The 19,835-nt window shown below is 39.7% G+C and overlaps 1 protein-coding gene across 2 annotated transcripts in view; it reads left to right on the plus strand.

Moving 5' to 3' along the window:
• The first annotated feature begins 2,641 nt into the window (after positions 1–2,641).
• ERI1 (exoribonuclease 1) overlaps positions 2,642–19,835 on the plus strand; it is a 37,012-nt gene continuing 19,818 nt past the window's right edge. The window contains exons 1-3 of one of the 2 annotated variants that reach the window (XM_002929162.4): positions 2,643–2,927; positions 7,378–7,556; positions 17,703–17,913. In XM_002929162.4, the coding sequence (XP_002929208.1) occupies positions 2,820–2,927; positions 7,378–7,556; positions 17,703–17,913 (498 nt within the window). In that variant the 5' untranslated portion in view covers positions 2,643–2,819. Of the gene's footprint in view, positions 2,928–7,377; positions 7,557–17,702; positions 17,914–19,835 lie in introns of both variants that reach the window. The other variant, XM_019809837.2, reaches the window with a different exon arrangement.

Below are 19,835 nucleotides of genomic sequence, written 5' to 3' on the forward strand. Positions count from 1 at the left end.
TGAGAGAAAAAGCATTTTCTAGGTGACAGAGAGATGAGATTAGTAATTTTCATCAACTTCTCTACGGTTGTGTGTCAGGACTCAAAGTCATACTCTAAAGAGAAAATGAATAAATCTGGCTAAAAGAGTATTGGTTCAGTTGTATCTTAGAAATCTTCATAATTTCTGAGTCTATAAATCTTAGCTTGTAAAGACAAAGATAAATCTGTAGTTACGAGGGAAAACATACCGTCCACTAAGGAGGAAGCAGGTGATATCAGAAGTAAAGCATTTGCAGTAGACTTCCAATTGTGTCCCTTTCTCTTAGGGAATTTTGTCTTCACTCGAGGCCATGTGACTTGAAATGATCCTGTACTTTAATTATTTTTATAATGATGCTGAATAACAAACCATTCCAGTGGCTTACAAAAAACATTTCTTTTTCTTCCTCACAGGTCTGTAAGTCAGCTGGGATGACCCTACTTCAAAATGTGGCTTTCCTGGGCTTGTTTGTTGGAAAAAGTCTTTGTTTCACCCTGCTGAGTGTAGAATTCCAAGGTGACAGTTCGTTTTGTTTTTGCACTTTGAAGTTACTCCTGGTTTGCAGTTTCTAATGAGAAATCTATAAAAATTCTTATTGTGTTCTATGCCTTTTTTTCTCTAGCTGCTTTCAAGATTTTTCTCTTTATCACTGTTTTTACCAGTGTGATTATGATGTGGCCTGCCTGGTGTATTCTTTATATTTATCAGTACCTGGCTCTAGAGGGTGGTCCCAAACAGACCAGGTTAGGCTACTCACCACTGACAAAATCCAAAGGCAGAAAAACTAGTGGTGGTAAAACAAGAAAGAAATTTATTTCTGTGAGACCAACACTGGGAAGACAGTGGACTAGTATCTCAAAGATGTCTTCAAAGTGCTAAAAATATTTCTAGGTTTATATAGGGAAAATGTGGGACAAAGGTGGGTGAGTACATACAGGTGGGCAGTGAAGGTCTAGTCAACCATTTTCTTGGGGTCAATCATGGGTGGGGTCTTGCTAGCCCCAGGCAGTCCTTATCACTTGAGGAGGTAGTTTCAGTTCCCATCAGGGTATACTTTGCCCTCAGGGTTTTCTGCCTGAGTTATGAGGCAAGCTGGCAAGAAGAAATTATTTCGAAAGTTTGAGGTCAAAATGGAGGCAGTTGAAGTCCTCTTCCAAAAATTTTAATTTTTTTTTATTGTCCCATAGGTCACAAAGGCTCTGTTAATTTTTTTCCATCTATTTTCTCTGCAGGTCATTTTGGATTGCTTCTACTGCTAGGTCATCACTATTTCTTCTTCTTTTTCTTACAGTGCTAAATGTGCTATCCATTCCCTTCAGAGATTTTTTAAAATTTTCAGATATTATAATTTTCATCTCCAGAAATTCTATTTGCTTTAAGAAAAAAATCTTGTTCCTCTCCCATCATTTTCCCCTTTAAATCATTGCGCATTTTGAGCGCATTTACAATAGATGCGTAAAGTCTTTGCCTGTTAATGCCACCATTAGCGTCATTACTGGCTATGTTTCTATTTCCTGTCTGATATATTTTGATTTGTTTTCCTACTTACTTGGCATGTCTATTAATTTTTAACTGGTGGATGCCTGATATTATCAACTTAATGCTGTTGGTCCTGAGTTTTGTTGTAGTCTCTCAGAATCAGCCTTTGTTCTGGTAGGCAGTCAGGTGAGTCACTGAGCAGTTTGATCCTTTCCGAGCTTTAAGGTCCTGAAGAGTCTACAACAGCTTTTACTCTAGAGCCCAGAGTCTAGGGCTGGTTTACCTCACAACTAAAGCATGACACTTCTGGGGTCTCTACAGCACGTTCCACATATTCCACAGTTTCTCCACTCTGGCTGTGGGGAACTCAAATGAGTCCCAGGCCTGTGCGAGCTCTAAGAATTGTTTGGCTTACTGCTCCTCATAATTGCTCTTTCTGGGCCTTGCGGACTTTCTCATGACCCGTCCGTGGATTTTTATGCAGCTGAAGATTTAAGGATATTCCTATGTAGATTCTGAAGCTCTTTCTCCACGAACTCCGCCTCATAGATTCCAACCAGTTTGGCCTCTCCAAATTTCCTAAACTCCAATCTTTGTCTTTTAACTCAGTCAGACTTCTGTCTTCCTAGTGATATCCTAGGTCTGCTTCTGAGTTCTTCTTCCCTGCACCTCACACTGTAAAGTGTCTTTGGGCAGAAAGCCATATAAGGCTCATCTTGTTTGCTTCTTTTCTCTCAGGTACAACAGTCCAGAACTGCCTATCGCCCAATATCTGAAAACAGCTGTTTTCATATATTTTGCTCAGTTTTCAGTAAGTCCAGGCGCATTTTCTCTCGCCCAGAAGTGGACGTCTTAAACTCCTCACGGAAAATGTAAACTGTTTTACAGATTCACCTCTCTTCACGGTACGCCTCGTTTTTCTCCTTAGGAAATAGGGTGATGAGATCGTGTACTCTGGTGGTTTTTCTAGTGAGTAGTCTAGACTCTGGCGTAATTGCAACACAACACAACACGCGCTCGCCCCACTGCAACACCAACATCCATATACTCCCGCGCGCGCCTCCCTCACCTTCTTCCTCCCACCCCCGTCTGCTGATTGCGTTAGCGTTCCGCGCGCGCCCGCTCATTGCGCCTGCGCGGCGTGTGGACGCCACACGCTCCCGGAAGTGGGAGGTGTCCGCTCGAGTTTGTGTGGCCGCCGCCGCGGGAACGCCAGCCCGGTAATTTTTCAACGGAGAAAGGCGAGGCATTCGGTCTTGGCCGAGTGAGAGTGAGCAAGTATCGGGCTCCAGCAGCTTTCCTCTTACGTGACAGCCGGCATGGAGCATGAGCGGAGCAAACAACCTGGCAGCGAGGCCGTGGCTACCGCGCGGCTGGAGTCGCCCAGATCGGAGTGTGGGGAGGAGCCGCCGTATCCGAATCCCGAGGTGAGTCCACCCGCGCCCGGCGGTGGGTGCCCGGCTCTTCCCAGACGCCCGCGTCCCTGTCTTCTGGGGTGTTCCGCAGAAACCTCAGCCTGAACGCCGTTCGACCCCAGCCCTGGCCGCTTCCCCTGTCCCCAGCTCCGGTGTCTTGGCTGTCACTGAGCCCCCTCTCGCCCGAATTACCCTCTGGATGTGAGGAAATAGTCAAGAAGAGAAGTGTGTGAATTGTGGTTTTACAAGTTCTGGTGGGAATTCTGCTCCAAATATCCTGTGCACACTGTTGCTGTAGTTATTCCGTCTAGCCCTTATAGGTAATTGGTAGGTTATGTTATAAAAAGCGCACCCTATGCTCTAGGTATGTCATTTCTTGAGACCTGAAGCCCATTACCTCCCAGCCTTAACTGAAGGTGGTTGTGCCTATTAGTTGGAGCTTTCTGTCCATTTGCTACTATTTCATATAGACCTTTCATAGGACTTATTTTCCGTAATGATTTTGACAGCTCACTGGTAGATCCTAGTTACAGAGCAAAATTGTGAAGACGGTCTTAAAACTTACTTATTTGACAAGTATAAATTATTGTTGACTAACGCTGCAGATTGTAAATAATCTAATACTAAAAATGGTCATTTCATTTCAGTAACGTATGCGGAGCACTTCATAGAATGGGTACGTGCACGAGGCTTTCTTGCTCTTGCATCTACAGTTACATCTCCACAGAGCAGCTAGAATAATCTTTTTTTTTTAATATTTTATTTATTTATGTGACAGAGAGACAGCCAGCGAGAGAGGGAATACAGCAGGGGAGTGGGAGAGGAAGAAGCAGGCCCACAGCAGAGGAGCCTGATGTGGGGCTCGAACCCATAACGCCGGGATCACGCCCTGAGCCGAAGGCAGACGCTTAACCGCTGTGCCACTCAGGCGCCCCCCATCTCACAATTCTTACCTTTTGCTCTGAGAGCCCCCTGGCTTCGTTGTTGTTGTTTTATGGTGGATGGTCATTCTTATTAAGGACCTTTGTATGCTTCCTTTGCCCTGCATGCTCTTCTTTTGGCTCTTTGCATAGTTATTGCATTCCCTTTAAGATACTACTTTCAAAGAGGCCTTCCATGCATGCCCCTTCCCTCTAAAGAAACACTTTCTTCTACAGTCTGAGATCATCGTGTAAGTTAGTTTAAAAATAATTGAATATACTTCATTATATTTGAAAGTCTTAAAACTTTGAGATATAGCTACTTAAGACTTAGGTCAATATTCCAAATTGGTTTTAGTGACTCATATTTGTTAAAAACTTATTGTTGGATACCATTAATAAATGGTGATACAGTTTTTTTTTTTCAACCGCAATTAAGCAAAGTATTTTTGTTGGACCTCAGCGAAGTACATTTTCATTATCCCTAATGTCATTGTTTTTGTAAACTAACAGGTATTGCATTTTTATATTTTTAAGCAAGTGGGTTCCAATTTCATCGGAACTCTTCTTTTGGAAGAATTTTAATCCAGCTAAATTATACTTCTAAGGGTTTTTTTGTTTTATTTTTTGGGTTTTTTTTTTTTTTTTTTTTGCATGTAGTTGCAGAGGTTTTTTGTTTATAGGTGATGCAGTTTTTTGGCAATAAAATAATGAAAACATTTCCAAAATAACTATTTTTAAAGTGTTCTTGCCACAGAGAAAAGTTTCTTTTGATAAACAGTTACCTTTTTATCTTATTGTTAAAACATATTTACTTTCATGTTGAAATAACAAGTTGTGTTTGTTAAAAGAAAAGAAACCTAAATTTCAAGTTATTAATCCCTTTCTCATCACAGAAAATGACAGCAATTTTGGAACACCTGTCTTGTAAATGAAAGTATGTGACTTGAAGTTCAAAAATATTTTTAAGTACTTAAGGCAAGAGAGTAAGCCTCTTTTTGGTATAAAAGATTTTTATGATCACTTCCCATAATGTAAATGTCTTATTATTGAGGATAATATAAGTCATACAGTTATTTACTTGAACACAGGAAAATTGCAGAATGTCACAATACTGTGAAAGTAAATATTCTTCCCCATACTATGGTATCTGTCCGCCCTTTCCTCATTATATGTCCAGTACTTTATGTGAGGTGTGACAGGTGGACATAGACATTGGGGAGGATGCCACCATCAGTCTATGTATTATTTAGTAAACTAATTACACATTTTAGTAGATTAATAGTACATGTTAGGTTTTTAACATTTTCTTTCTGCTGCTTAGTGGATTGACTTGAGCAACCTTCGGAAACTATTAGTGTAGACCTTAAATTTGGAAGAAGACACTGATCACTGAAGAACTGGACCTTGACTTCCCTGAGCTTCACTGAGAGAGCTAGAGTTGGATCTGGGAGAGGAAGCAGATCTTCCTTTAAAGAAATCATGATTTATAGCAGATTTAGAAGAGGCCTTAGTGTTATTTGTGGGTAATTTTTATAGCTACAATTTTAGATAAGAATTAAGCAAGTGAATTAGAGGACTTAGCCAAAGAGTAAATTTTGCTTCAATTGACTGAACCTTCTGTTTTGGTAGACAAACTGTTACTCATTGTTGACCTAAATTTTCACCTGACTGAAGATGAAGTTTAAAATTCAATGTAAGTTTAAAGACACAAGATAAATTATCTTGATTAAATTCTAGTGATAAAGTAGCTAGGTATTATAAATTTAACGTATTATTAAAAGCTAGTTATTTCCTTAGCTTTACTCAGAGATCAGTGTAATAAAGTTTTTTAAACATTTGTCAACGAGGAAATTCAGTATAGTTACTCTTCAGTTTATGGACAGTTCACACATTGGGATTGCTCATCTCTTCCTCTGAGGAGATAGGAGTAATTCTTGTGTACTCTAGCACAATACCTAGCATTGCATTTCTAATAAATGTGTTTTGTTTTAAATTGAGAGCTTTGAGTGAGAAATAGTTCCTGAACCACTAGGATTAGTGCTAAGTCAGGGTCTTTGGCCCGTCCATAGTTATCCCTTCTTAATCTGTCATTAACGTTCACACGGGGATAATGTGGTAAATTATGACTAAGTTAACAGATTTTAATATGGATTAGTGATAAGTTCCAAAGTCTTTTTGAAAATTCTGAAACATAGCTAATATTTGTGACATTGCTTTTGGAAAATAATTAACTTATAAATGGAACTCTGATACTTAGCGTATTAATAATGTTGGACTACCTGTGGAGTGATTACAGTTGAGTCATGTTTTTTTTCTCAACACAGATTTTGATTTAAGGAAAGTAGAAAGATTTGTAATATAGTAACGGTAGTTCTTCTGAATAATTGGTACACATGTGAGTTTTAGAAATTGTGTGTTTTGAAACTGCATACATTTCCTCCTTTGCTTTGGGTTCTAGGAAGTTTTGAACTAGGTTTCTATGTAGTCCGTTTTGTTTTTATACCGGGCAATTTCTGTTAACTTAGTGAAATGAAGTCAGGTTAAAAACTTCTTGGGGGACACCTGTGTGGCTCAGTTGGTTAAGCGTCTGACTCTTGATTTTGGCTCAGGTTATGATCTCAGGGTTGTAGGATCAAGCTCCACATCAGGCTCTGTGTTCAGCGGGAACTTTGCTTGAGATTCTCGCTCTCCCTCTGCCCTTACCCCATTCATACACATTCGCATTCTCTCCCTCTCTCAAATAAATAAAATCTTTTAAAAAAAATTCTCAGGAAGTCACTGACTTATACATGCATAATGTTGTAAAAGTTCACTTAAAAATTAGTTTGTAAATTTTAGAATGTCATTTGTGAAAAGGTCTGTTCTGTAGTCTATGATGGTAATAAAGTTCCCATTAGTTGCCACAGTGGGTATGGTGTCAGGAGCCTGATATACATAATCTCATTTAATCCTTATAACAACCTTGTTTTAAAAAATTTTTTTTTCAAAGATTTTATTTATTTATGGGAGAGAGAGAGAGAGCATGAGCAGAGGTGGGGAGCAGAGGGAGAAGGACAAGCAGACTCCCCAATGAGCAGGGAGCAGGACGCAGGGCTCCATCCTAGGACCCCAAGATCATGACCTGAGCTGAAGTCAGATGCTTAGCCAACTGAGCCACCCGGGCACCCCTATAATAACCTTGTTTAAATACTGTTTACCATTACCAAATACCAAATGCCACTTGAAACAGTTATTATTATTCTTTATTTTATAGGGAAGGAAACTGAAGATCAGAGGCTAATAAGTAACCATCCAAGGTCATGCTGCTAGTAAATGGTCAGCTGGGGCTCTGTTTGAAGTGCTCCCAACACTAGTGCTATTTTTATTTAGCTTCATTTCCTTTAAGAAATCTCATGATTCAGAACAGCAGGGTAAATTATATTGGAAACACATCTTTCTTCTTTCTATGTACTTTTCATTGACATGTAGCATGAATAGGCCTCAGGATTTGAATCTTTAAGATCTTTGTATTAATTATAAGCTGTATCTTTTTTTGGTAGAAAAAGCAACGATGTAGATTCGATGGCCAAGAAACAAAAGGATCTAAGTTCATTACCTCCAATGCAAGTGATTTCAGTGACCCAGTTTACAAAGAGATTGCTATTACAAATGGATGTATTAATAGAATGAGTAAGGAAGAACTCAGAGCTAAACTTTCAGAATTCAAGCTTGAAACCAGGTAATTAAGAATCACTTTTTAAAAATTTAAAGGTTGTACATGTTCATCCTAGAAAATCTTGAAAACATTGTAAAATTAAGAATTGTCTGTAATCCTACCATAAAGAGATAACCATTATTAACATTTCAGATAACAGCTACAATTTACATTCTTAAAGTGAATATTTATGTGCAACTCTGATTATTTCTGACAGTCTCTTAGGTGATAGACTGAGATTGCTGAGTTGAAGTCTGAGTATTTTGACAGTCTACACACAATGTATAGGTGTAGCTATCTTACACTAAATATGTTTCAAATTTTTTTAGTTTCTCATTTGGTTAATTGTTAATTATATCTTATTAATGAGATTGGATATATATATATATAATTTTGTCTGTTATTTTTATAAAGAGGGTTTCTTTGAAACCCGATAATTAAAAAAAAATCACTTACCGGGAAATATTTTTTCCTGTTTTAGTTTCTAAAAGTATGCAGAATGATAGTATGTATTATGTTTAACTGTATATTGAATTAGAAAACAGTGCAGCTTAGCCAACTCTGTGTGTGTGTCTTCAATGAGATGTATACATACTCAGTTTTTGTAATTTTTTGCAAAACAAATCACTTTATTTCGACTTGGGTATGGGGTAAGAATGACCTTTGGAATCCAGAAAAGCATGCATATTTTTGATAGACAATTCAGTTGCCAGGCATTAAGAAAAAATTGACTGTATGCAATAGATGAAAACTATTATTGTTTGTGGGTCTTTCTGTATCCTTTTTCTCTTTTAGGCAATATTCTTCCTCTTTGCTTTAAAATAGATCTTCACTGCTTTTCAAAAGAGCACACATGTACTTTTTTACCTTTTAGATTGTCTACATGATAACTTGTGAGTAAAAATTTTACCTCATTTCCCCCTGACTCTTGTTATGAAGATACAGCCTGTGAATATTTTCTGAGCAAAATTTTTGTCCTTCCTAGGGATGAAAATCAGTTGCTTACTTGTGACTTGCATGACAGAGATCTAATTTTACGTTTGTACATTTATTCAACAAGCACTTACTGATTTCTAAACACTATACTGGGCACTAAAGTTACAAAAGTGAAATAGATATGTATATTCCCGACTTTGGAAAGCAGACAGTCTTTTGGGAATATACACAGACAATCACTACAGTGTGACCAGTGCTGTGTTGGAGGTCTGGCCCAGTACAGCATGCAAATAAAGAAGAGAGTCTGTCTTAGGAATTCAGGAGTGATGATCGAATTGATAGGCCAAACAGAAAAGCAATGGCAGGTAATTGAGGCAGAAAGAACTCAAAACTAATTTCTGTAGATACGTTTTCTGCTAAATAGCCAGCTATTGTGCAACCCAAGTTACAAAACAAGAAAGCATACCACATATTAGGCGGTGGCTTATACAATGTTTTGTCTGCAGTGTTCGATGTACCATGGGGAGTGGGAGCATCTGAAGATGATACTGAAATGATAGGTTGTAGCTAAGTTGTGAGGGACCTATATGCAGAAGTCTGTTTAATATATAAGCACAGGGGAGTCACTGCAGATATTTTAGCAAGAAATTGGCATTAGTGGGTAGTTCTCAACTGGGGTAAAGAATGAAAAGGAGGGTTGTGGCATTAGAGGCATTTGCCAGAGTCCAAGAAGCTCATGGGGGCCATACTAGAGACAATTCAGGAGAACCAGATTCTGAATCTTTTTCTGAGTTAGAATTGGCAAAACTGGTGATTATTTGGATGTGGATGACAAAGGAGATATTAAAGACGACAAGTTTCTCTCTGGAGCACTTGATTATTTTTCGTGTTGCCACTAGGTTTGCAGACACCCCTTCAAGTAAGTGTAGCTTCTCCAAGAAAGAAAGAGAGAGAAATTATTTTTTTTCTTTTAATGTTTTTTTATTATATTATGTTAGTCACCATACAGTACATCCCTGGTTTCTGATGTAAAGTTCGATGATTCATTAGTTGCGTATAACACCCAGTGCACCATGCAATATGTGCCCTCCTTACTACCCATCGCCAGTCTATCCCATTCCCCCACCCCCCCGAAGCCCTCAGTTTGTTTCTCAGAGTCCGTAGTCTGTCATGCTTCATTCTCCCTTCTAATTCCCCCCCCTTTCTTTATCCCTTTCTTCCCCTACCGATCATCCTAGTTCTTATGTTCCATAGATGAGAGAAATCATATGATAATTGTCTTTCTCTGCTTGACTTATTTCACTTAGCATTATCTCCTCCAGTGCCGTCCATGTTGCAGCAAATGTTGAGAATTCGTTCTTTCTGATAGCTGAGTAATATTCCATTGTATATATGGACCACAGCTTCTTAATCCAGTCATCTGTTGAAGGGCATCTCGGCTCCTTCCATGATTTGGCTATTGTGGACAATGCAGCTATGANGCTATTGTGGACAATGCTGCTATGAACATTGGGGTGCATATGGCCCTTCTCTTCACTACGTCTGTATCTTTGGGGTAAATACCCAGTATTGCAATGGCTCGGTCATAGGGTGGCTCAATTTTTAACCTTTTAAGGTACCTCCACACTGTTTTCCAGAGTGGCTGTACCAACTTGCATTCCCACCAACAATGTAGGAGGGATCCCCTTTCTCCACATCCTCTCCAACAATTGTTGTTTCTTGCCTTGTCTATCTTTGCCATTCTAACTGGCGTAAGGTGGTATCTCAGTGTGGTTTTGATTTGAATTTCCCTGATGGCTAATGATTTTGAACATTTTTTCATGTGTCTGTTAGCCATTTGTATGTCTTCATTGGAAAAGTGTCTGTTCATATCTTCTGCCCATTTTATGATTTGTTTATTTGTTTCTCGTGTATTGAGTTTGAGAAGTTCTTTGTAGATCTTGGATACCAGTCCTTTATCTGTGGTGTCCTTTGCAAATATATTCTCCCATTCCGTGGGCTGTCTCTTAGTTTTTTTGACTGTTTCCTTGGCTGTGCAGAAGCTCTTTATCCTGATAAAGTCCCATAAGTTCATTTTATCTTTTATTTCTCTTGCCTTTGGAGATGTGTCGTGAAAAAGGTTGCTCTGGCCGATGTCATAGAAGTTGTTGCCTATGTTCTCCTCTAGAATTTTGATGGATTCCTGTCTCACATTGAGGTCTTTCATCCATTTGGAGTTTATTTTTGTGTATGGTGTGAGAGAGTGGTCAAGTTTCATTCTTTTGCATGTAGCTGTCCAATTTTCCCAGCACCATTTATTGAAGAGACTGTCTTTTTTCCACCGGATGTTTTTTCCTGCTTTATCAAAGATTAGTTGCCCAAAGAGCCGAGGGTCCATTTCTGGGTTCTCTATTCTGTTCCATTGGTCGATGTGTCTGTTTTTGTGCCAGTACCATGCTGTCTTTGTGATCACAGCTTTGTAGTACAGCTCGAAATCCGGCATTGTGATGCCCCCAGCTTTGTTTTTCCTTTTCAACAGTTCCTTGGAGATTCGGGGCCTTTTCTGGTTCCATACAAATTTAAGGACTATTTGTTCCAGTTCTTTGAAAAATGTCCTCGGTATTTTGATCGGGATAGCATTGAAAGTGTAGATTGCTCTGGGTAGTATGGACATTTTAACTATGTTAATTCTTCCAATCCATGAGCATGGAATATTTTTCCATCTTTTTATGTCTTCCTCAATATCTTTCAAAAGTGATCTATAGTTTCTAGGATATAGGTCCTTTACGTCTCTGGTTAAGTTAATTCCAAGGTAACGTATGGTTTTTGGTGTTATTGTAAATGGGATGGATTCCCTAATTTCTCTTTCTTCAGTCTCGTTATTCGTGTATAGAAATGCAACTGATTTCTGGGCATTGATTTTGTATCCTGCCACCTTACTGAATTGTTCTATAACTTCTAATAGTTTGGGAGTGGATTCCTTTGGGTTTTCCATATAGAGTATCATGTCATCTGCAAAGAGAGACAGTTTGACTTCTTCTTTGCCGATTTGGATACCTTTGATCCCTTTTTGTCTTCTGATTGCTGTTGCAAGGACTTCTAGTACTATGTTGAATAATAGTGGCGAGAGTGGGCATCCTTGTCGTGTTCCTGATCTTAAGGGAAAGGCTTCCAGCTTTTCCCCATTGAGAATAATGCTTGCAGTAGGCTTTTCATAGATGGCTTTTATGAGATTGAGAAATGTACCCTCTATTCCTACACTCTGAAGGGTTTTAATCAGGAAAGGATGCTGTATTTTGTCAAATGCTTTTTCTGCATCAATTGAGAGGATCATATGGTTCTTGAGTCTTTTCTTGTTGATATGATGTATCACATTGATTGATTTGCGAGTGTTGAACCATGCTTGCATCCCAGGTATGAATCCCACTTGGTCATGATGGATAATCCTTTTAATGTACTGTTGGATTCTATTAGCAAGGATCTTGTTGAGGATTTTGGCATCCATATTCATTAGAGAAATCGGTCTGTAATTCTCCTTTTTGAGGGGGTCTTTGCCTGGTTTGGGGATCAAGGTAATATTAGCCTCATAGAATGAGTTTGGTAGCTTTCCTTCTGTTTCTATTTTTTGAAATAGCTTTAGGAGAATAGGTATTATTTCTTCTTTGAATGTTTGGTAGAATTCCCCAGGAAAACCGTCTGGGCCTGGAGTTTTATTATTTGGAAGGTTGTTTATCACTGACTCAATTTCTTCATAGTTAATTGGCCTATTTAAGAAATCAATTTCTTCCTGTTTCAGTCTTGGTAGTTTATAGGTTTCAAGGAAGGCCTCCATCTCTTCCAGATTGCTTAATNTTTTTGAAATAGCTTTAGGAGAATAGGTATTATTTCTTCTTTGAATGTTTGGTAGAATTCCCCAGGAAAACCGTCTGGGCCTGGAGTTTTATTATTTGGAAGGTTGTTTATCACTGACTCAATTTCTTCATAGTTAATTGGCCTATTTAAGAAATCTATTTCTTCCTGTTTCAGTCTTGGTAGTTTATAGGTTTCCAGGAAGGCCTCCATCTCTTCCAGATTGTTTAGTTTTTTGGCATATAGCTGTTGATAAAAGTTTCTAATAATCCTTCCAATTTCATTGGTGTTGGTTGTGACCTCTCCTTTTTCATTCATAATTTTATTAATTTGGTTCCTTTCTCTATTCTTTTGGATAAGTCTTGCCAGAGGTTTGTCAATTTTATTAATTCTCTCAGAGAACCAGCTTCTAGTTCTGTTGATCTGCTCTGCTGTACTCCTGGTTTCTAATTCTTTGATTTCTGCTCTAATCTTGGTCAGCTGCTTCCTTGTCAGTGGGTTAGGCCTGTCCCTCTGTTGCTGTTCCAGTTTCTTGAGGTGAGAATATAGAAACTGCATTTTAGATTTTTCTATTCTTTTGAGTGAGGCTTGGATGGCTATGTATTTCCCCCTTAGGACTGCCTTTGCAGTATCCCATAGGTTTTGGACCGTTGTGTATTCATTCTCGTTGGTCTCCATAAATTGTTTAAATTGATTTTTGATTTCCTGGTTTATCGAGTCATTCTTGAGCAGGATGGTTCTTAGCCTCCAAGTGTTTGAGTTTCTTCCAGGTTTTTCCTTGTGGTTGAGTTCCAATTTCAGAGCGTTGTGGTCTGAGAATATGCAGGGGATAATTTCAATCTTTTGGTATTGGCTGAGACCTGTTTTGTGTCCCAGAGCATGATCTATTCTTGAGAATGTTCCATGGGCATTTGAATAGAATGAGTATTCTTTGGTTCTGGGGTGTAGTGTTCTATATATATCTATGAGGTCCAACTCGTCGAGTATGGCATTCAAAGCCTTTGCTTTTTCGTCGAGTTTTTGCATGGGTGTTCTGTCTTTTTCTGATAGTGGGGTGTTGAGGTCCCCTACTATTAATGTATTTTTATTNGAGACCTGTTTTGTGTCCCAGAGCATGATCTATTCTTGAGAATGTTCCATGGGCATTTGAATAGAATGAGTATTCTTTGGTTCTGGGGTGTAGTGTTCTATATATATCTATGAGGTCCAACTCGTCGAGTATGGCATTCAAAGCCTTTGATTCTTTGCTTAGTTTTTGCCAGGGTGTTCTGTCTATTTCTGATAGTGGGGTGTTGAGGTCCCCTACTATTACTGTGTTCTTATCTATATGTCTCTTTATTTTGGTTAAGAGTTGGCTTGTGTATCTTGCTGCTCCCCTGTTGGGGGCATATATATTAATAATTGTCATATCCACTTGTTGAATACTTCCTTTAAGAATAATATAGTGCCCTTCTGTATCTCTCTCTATGGCCTCTAGTTTAAAATCCAGTCTATCTGATATGAGAATTGCTACTCCAGCTTTCTTTTGAGGTCCATTTGCATGAAAGATGGTATTCCATCCCTTTACTTTCAGTCTGGATGTATCTTTAGGTTCAAAATGAGTCTCCTGTGGACAGCAAATGGATGGGTCATGTCTTTTTATCCAAGCTGCAACCCTGTGGCGTTTTATGGGAGCATTTAGCNCCATTTACATTGAGATTGAATATTGAGAGATATGATTTTAATGATGCCATGTTGCCAGTAAAGTCTTTGTTTGTATCGGTCGTGACTTTCCGCTCTTTATCACTCTTGGGGCCTTTGTACCTTTATAGAACTCCCCTTAATATCTCCTGTAGGGCTGGTTTCGTGGTTACGAAATTGGTTAATGATTGGCGATTTTGGAACGTCTTTATTTCTCCATCAATTCTGAATGACAGCTTTGCTGGATAAAGGATCCTTGGCTGCATGTTTTTCTCTGAAAGAGCTTTAAAAATGCCCCCCCAAGCCTTTCTCTCATTCCAGGNCCCTTTCTCTCATTCCAGGTCTGTGTAGACAGGTCTGATGTAATTCTCATACCTTTGCCTTGGTACGTGAGAAATTTCTTTGCCCTGGCCGCTTTCAATACTGTATCCTTGGATCTGATATTTGCGAATTGCACTATGACGTGACGTGGTGTAGGTTTGTCGTGGTTGAGCTTGGGAGGGGTCCTCTCTTCCTCTTGGACACGAATGTTTGTTTCCCTTGTTAGCTTAGGGAAGTCTTCAGCTACAATTTGTTCAAATATCTCTTCTAGACCTCTGTTTTTCCACCCCCTCGGGGATGCCGATGATTCTGACATTGGAACGTTTCATTGAGTCAATAATCTCCCGTAACCTACATTCTTGGGCGTGGATTTTTTTTAAGTCCCAATTCTATTTAAGCTTTCTCTTCTACTAACCCATCCTCCAATTCGCGGATACGTTCTTCTGCCTCATTCACCCTGGCCGTCAGAGCCTCTAGTTTTGACTGCATTTTGCTGATAGAATTTTTAATTTATTTTTTTTAAAGAATTATTTCTGCCCTTAGGGATTCTATATTCTCAGCAACNAGAGACAGCCAGCAAGAGAGGGAACACAGCAGGGGAGTGGGAGAGGAAGAAGCAGGCTCCCAGCGGAGGAGCCCGATGTGGGACTCGATCCCGGAACATCAGGATCACGCCCTGAGCCGAAGGCAGACGCTTAACGACTGCGCTACCCAGGCGCCCCAGAATTTTTAATTTCTGCCAGATTCGTTCTCGTTTCCGCCCTTAGAGATTCTATATTCTCATTAACATTTTCGTTAATACTTTTTTCAAGTCTACACATCATCTTGACCATTGTTACTCTGAATCCCATTTCTGATAATTTGGTTATATCCATATCCATTAGTTCTGTGGCAGAGGCCACAGACTCATTGTCTTTTCTTTGCTGGGGGGGATTTCTCCTTCTCGTCTTTCTGATGAGGAGAGGTTGCGGGGTTGTCCAGAGCCCAAATTATTGACCAGGACCCAGGCCGTGCGCCCTTGTTTTATAGGGATCTTAGGGATGTGGACTTCATGATTTTTCAGCCTGCCTTCTGGGTGAGGGGCCTGCCGTGCCGATACTCAGGCAACCCTGTTTGGGTAGAGTCTCTGTGTCCGTGCGAGGGGGGATGGGGATGGTCACCCTGTGAGCCGGTATTTCCAGGCTTTTCTTTGTCGGCTTTCCCTGGCGATTTGCTGTGCCTCTTCTGAGAGTCAGAGCAGCAGTGGCCGAATCTCAGCCTCAGTCTTAGAACAGAGGGATCGCGGACCCTTCTCCACTGATGTTCTGGCCACTTTAACTCTGTTTCTGTTGTTGCTGCTCAACCCTGCAGCGTCCCGGGGATGTGCACCCCACACCCGGCATCCCAGCCTTCACTTCCAGGGCCAGTGCATATCTGTCCTTTGTGTTTCTAACACTGGCAGCTGGCGGGAGCTCCCGGAGCTCCCAGTCTCAGTCTGGTTCCAGTGAGCACACCGGAGTTCCGTGAGAAGTCTGGTGGCGCGCGCTCCCAGGCTCACCGTCTCAGTCTGCTCTCTCGCGGGTGCCGGTCTGCGAGTTCGCCCGCTCCCCCGTGCAGGTGGCTACTGCTTCCCGGCGCCCAAATGCAGCGACTCCCTCCCCCTTCCGTTTATCTTCCAATATCTGTGCGCAGTTTCACACCTCCCCACTTTGTACATCAATACTCAGTGCTGGAGATGTTCATTTGTAAAGTTCCAGATGTATCTTCCTGTGTCTCAGGCTGATTCCGTGGATGTTCAGGCTGGTCTGGTACCTATCCAACTCAACTCAGGGGACCGGCTGAAAACGGGGTCCCCTACTCCTCCACCATCTTAACCTCAACCCCCGAAAGAGAGAGAAATTAAGACAAAGGAATCCAGAGCTCTTACATAACACAGAGGTCACTCATAGTACCTTAATATGAAGGAGGTTAAGGGATTTCCTTCCTAGATTTTGGTAATTTAGAAAATCTCAAGCAAATAAATATATTAAAACATTTTTTAAAAATATTTTATTTATTGGGGCGCCTGGGTAGCACAGCGGTTAAGCGTCTGCCTTCGGCTTAGGGCGTGATCCCGGCGTTATGGGATCGAGCCCCACATAGGGCTCCTCTGCTGGGAGCCTGCTTCTTCCTCTCCCACTCCCTGCTTGTGTCCCCTCTCTCGCTGGCTGTCTCTATCTCTGTCAAATAAATAAATAAAATCTTTAAAAAAATATATTTTATTTATCTGACAGAGCACAAGCGGGGTGGGGGCAGCAGGCAGAGGGTGAGGGAGAAGCAGGTTCCCTGTCGAGCAGGGAGCCGCTTAACCAACTGAGCCACCCAGGCGCCCCACATATTAAAACATTTTGTCTTAAAACAACTGGTTAATTGTCAATGTTCTCATGAATAGGATTCCTTTTCATTGGTAGTTTAGAAAGGAAAATAAAAGGTTAATTTTTTTTTTAATAGTCACTAATCTGTGATGTGACCAAAATGCCTGAGTTATCACTACACACTAATTACAATTTAGATCCTCTTGCTTTTTACTACCATTGTGTATTTATAAACTGTTAGTAGGACTCAAGTAACACTGAAGAAAGTCAGCACTGGTCATGAATTAATTTTTGGAATACATGCAGTTTGAAGAACATGACTACCATTACCAATCATTGTTATCTATTTAGAACATCCCTTTCTCCACCCACCATTTGTAGAACGTATATTTTGAAAATACTATGGTCTCCTAAATTAAATTCTACCCATGGTAAATGAAGAAACCTACTTCCAGTTAAGAACCTTTTGAGTATGACAGTGTTCTTCTAGACATGGTTTACACTAGGGTATCTTCTAAATGAGTTTTCCTAGTTAAGTAGCTAATAGACGTTCAACTTTACATGCTAGGCTCCTAGCGCTTTCATTTCGTATAGATATTTTAGTTGTTTAACCTAAAAAAAAAAAAAAACACAAAAGAAAGAAAAGAGACAGCATAAATGTTCCATTTACCTGAATTTTCTTACTCTGAAATTTGTGTTTGGCCTGTAGAATAGTTCAACATCAATTTCAGTTTTTGTAATACATCAGTCATCTTAGTATATAAGGCAATATGGCTTTGTAGGTGGTATATGCTAACAAGGCTTATGGTTTGAAATACTAGTGTAGGAGAAATGCTCTTATGTACTACAAAAAACAAAAAGTTACTTGGGAAGGAAAATGTTGATGCTGTTATATTTGATTTTAATTATTTGCTAATTTAGCTTTAAGTTTTGCTTTCTTTACATTTATTTTAGCTAATATTTGCTAAATTATGCTGCGACTGCCAGTGGTCAACCCAATGTCAGCAGGTAAGGCTTCAGATTCTTGATTGTAAAATTCACCTCAGAGTTCATTTTCTTCTTCTTTCCTCAGAGGGGTAAAGGATGTGCTAAAGAAAAGGCTGAAGAACTATTACAAGAAGCAGAAGCTCATGTTGAAAGAGGGCAGTTGTGCTGACAGTTACTACGACTACATTTGTATCATTGATTTTGAAGCCACTTGTGAAGAGGGTAACCCACCTGAATTTATACATGAAATAATTGAATTTCCTGTGGTTTTACTGAATACCCATACCTTAGAAATAGTAAGTGAATTGTTGTATTTCAATTTTATTCTTAGCAGCAACTATTCTGGTGTCTCAGGTAGAGCAGCAATCTCATTTCCTGTTTTAAAGCTGGAATGAGAATTCTGAAGTGGGCTGTTTGCTCTTGTGTACTTTGTATCAGCTTGATTAATAGAAAAGCTGTAATGAAAGAATTGCAAAGGATACTTCTCTCCTTTTCCAATAGCTAAAATTATAGTGTTTTTTTCTGTTTGCTTGGAACACATATCTGGCTGGACATAAGAATCTCCTAGGGAGGGGAAACAAATGTCTGGCCCACATCCCAGAGATTCTGATTTAGTTGTTCTGTGGTGAAGTCCCAGACATCAGCATGTTTTTAAAGCTTCTCAGTTGACATGCGGTCAGGTTTGAGAACCACTGCTATAGACTACTGTATGCTGTGATCTCTAAAAATGGCAAATTACAGAAATCACCTTTCAACTTAGAACTGGCCATCTTTCTGGTGAAAATATTAGTGGGGAAATGACACTTCTAACCTTGGCTTCAAGACCTATAACATACATGCTTTAGATACTTATTATCACTGCATTATTAGTTCAGGAAGTCAGCAGGAATTCTCCAAATACTACTCTTTTCCTTGTAAAATCTGAGCAAGGATATATCAACATCTTGTCCATCCAGAAGTTATGTCTTTCTATCCCCAGTTGCCACCAACACGTTGGGAGCAAGTATAAAAAGCCTTGTGTATTAAAATGCGTAGGCTTTTTTCTTAGTGTTGTTCACAGCCTTTTAGTTATAATCAGACTATTTATATAATTTCCTTGTCCGAAGAAGATTAAAGCCGATAAATTAAAAGGAAAAAATGACAACCATGAAGGTAATAATCTTGCATTACTCACTGGATTCCACTTCTCTTTCTTACTCAAGGACATTGCTCTAGCAATTCTTTGCCCTCATTTAGACAGATTTATTGCTTTCTACTGTAATGTTCCCATTCATACAGATGTTTTACTTTTCACACCATAAAAAGCTTTCACTCTATCCCATTTACCTGCCAGCTACCCTATTTGTTTGTTTTTTGAAAAAGGTACATACTGCTGTTTCCTCACATTCTCTCTTAAATTCACACTGTCTTCAATCCCATCACTCCGCTATAATCTCTCATTAGTGTCATCTTGGACCTTTACCTGAATCCTGGTATGATAGGCCACTTTGTCCTTAAAATGTTTTCTGCAAGTGACTTTCAGTACACCTCATTCTCTTGATTTGTCTCCAACCTCATTGGGTTCCCCTTTATAATTTCCTTTGCTGGTTCCTTCTTTTCTTCACAGCTCCTAGTAGTGAATACCCCAGGATTCAGTCCTAGGTCCTCTTCTCTATGTGGATCCTCTTCCTTAATCTCATCTACTTCCATAGCTTTTAGAAACTATATGCTAAAGACTTACAGATCTGTATTTCCAACCCGGACCTCTATCCCAAATCCAATCTACTTCGATATTTAAACAGACCTCTTCACATGTCCCAAACTCAAATTACTCTCAACCCATTGTATGTTCAGCCTTCCCTAGCTTGAGTGGTGGCAACTCTGTCCTTTAATTACTCAGTTCAAAACCTTGGCGTCATCCTTGACTCCTGTTCCTCTCCCACCACACATCCAGACCAAGAGCAACTCCCATTTGCTTTGCCTTCAGGATACATCCAGAACCCAGCCACTTAACTGCACTGCTATGACTCTAGTCTGAGCCCCCATAATTTCTTGTCTGGATTTACTGCATTCACTAGCAAAGCGGTCTCTGTTTCCTTCCTTGTCTCCTACAGCCAGTTCTCAACATAGTGGCCAGAGCGATCCTTATAAAATATAAGTCAAATCATTTCCTTTCCCTGCTTAAAACCCTTTAGTGGTTCTCTATTTAACTCAGTAAAAGCCATTTTCCTTAACATGA

The sequence above is a fragment of the Ailuropoda melanoleuca genome, chromosome 18 (assembly GCF_002007445.2).
Source record: "Ailuropoda melanoleuca isolate Jingjing chromosome 18, ASM200744v2, whole genome shotgun sequence".
Classification (NCBI taxonomy): domain Eukaryota; kingdom Metazoa; phylum Chordata; class Mammalia; order Carnivora; family Ursidae; genus Ailuropoda; species Ailuropoda melanoleuca.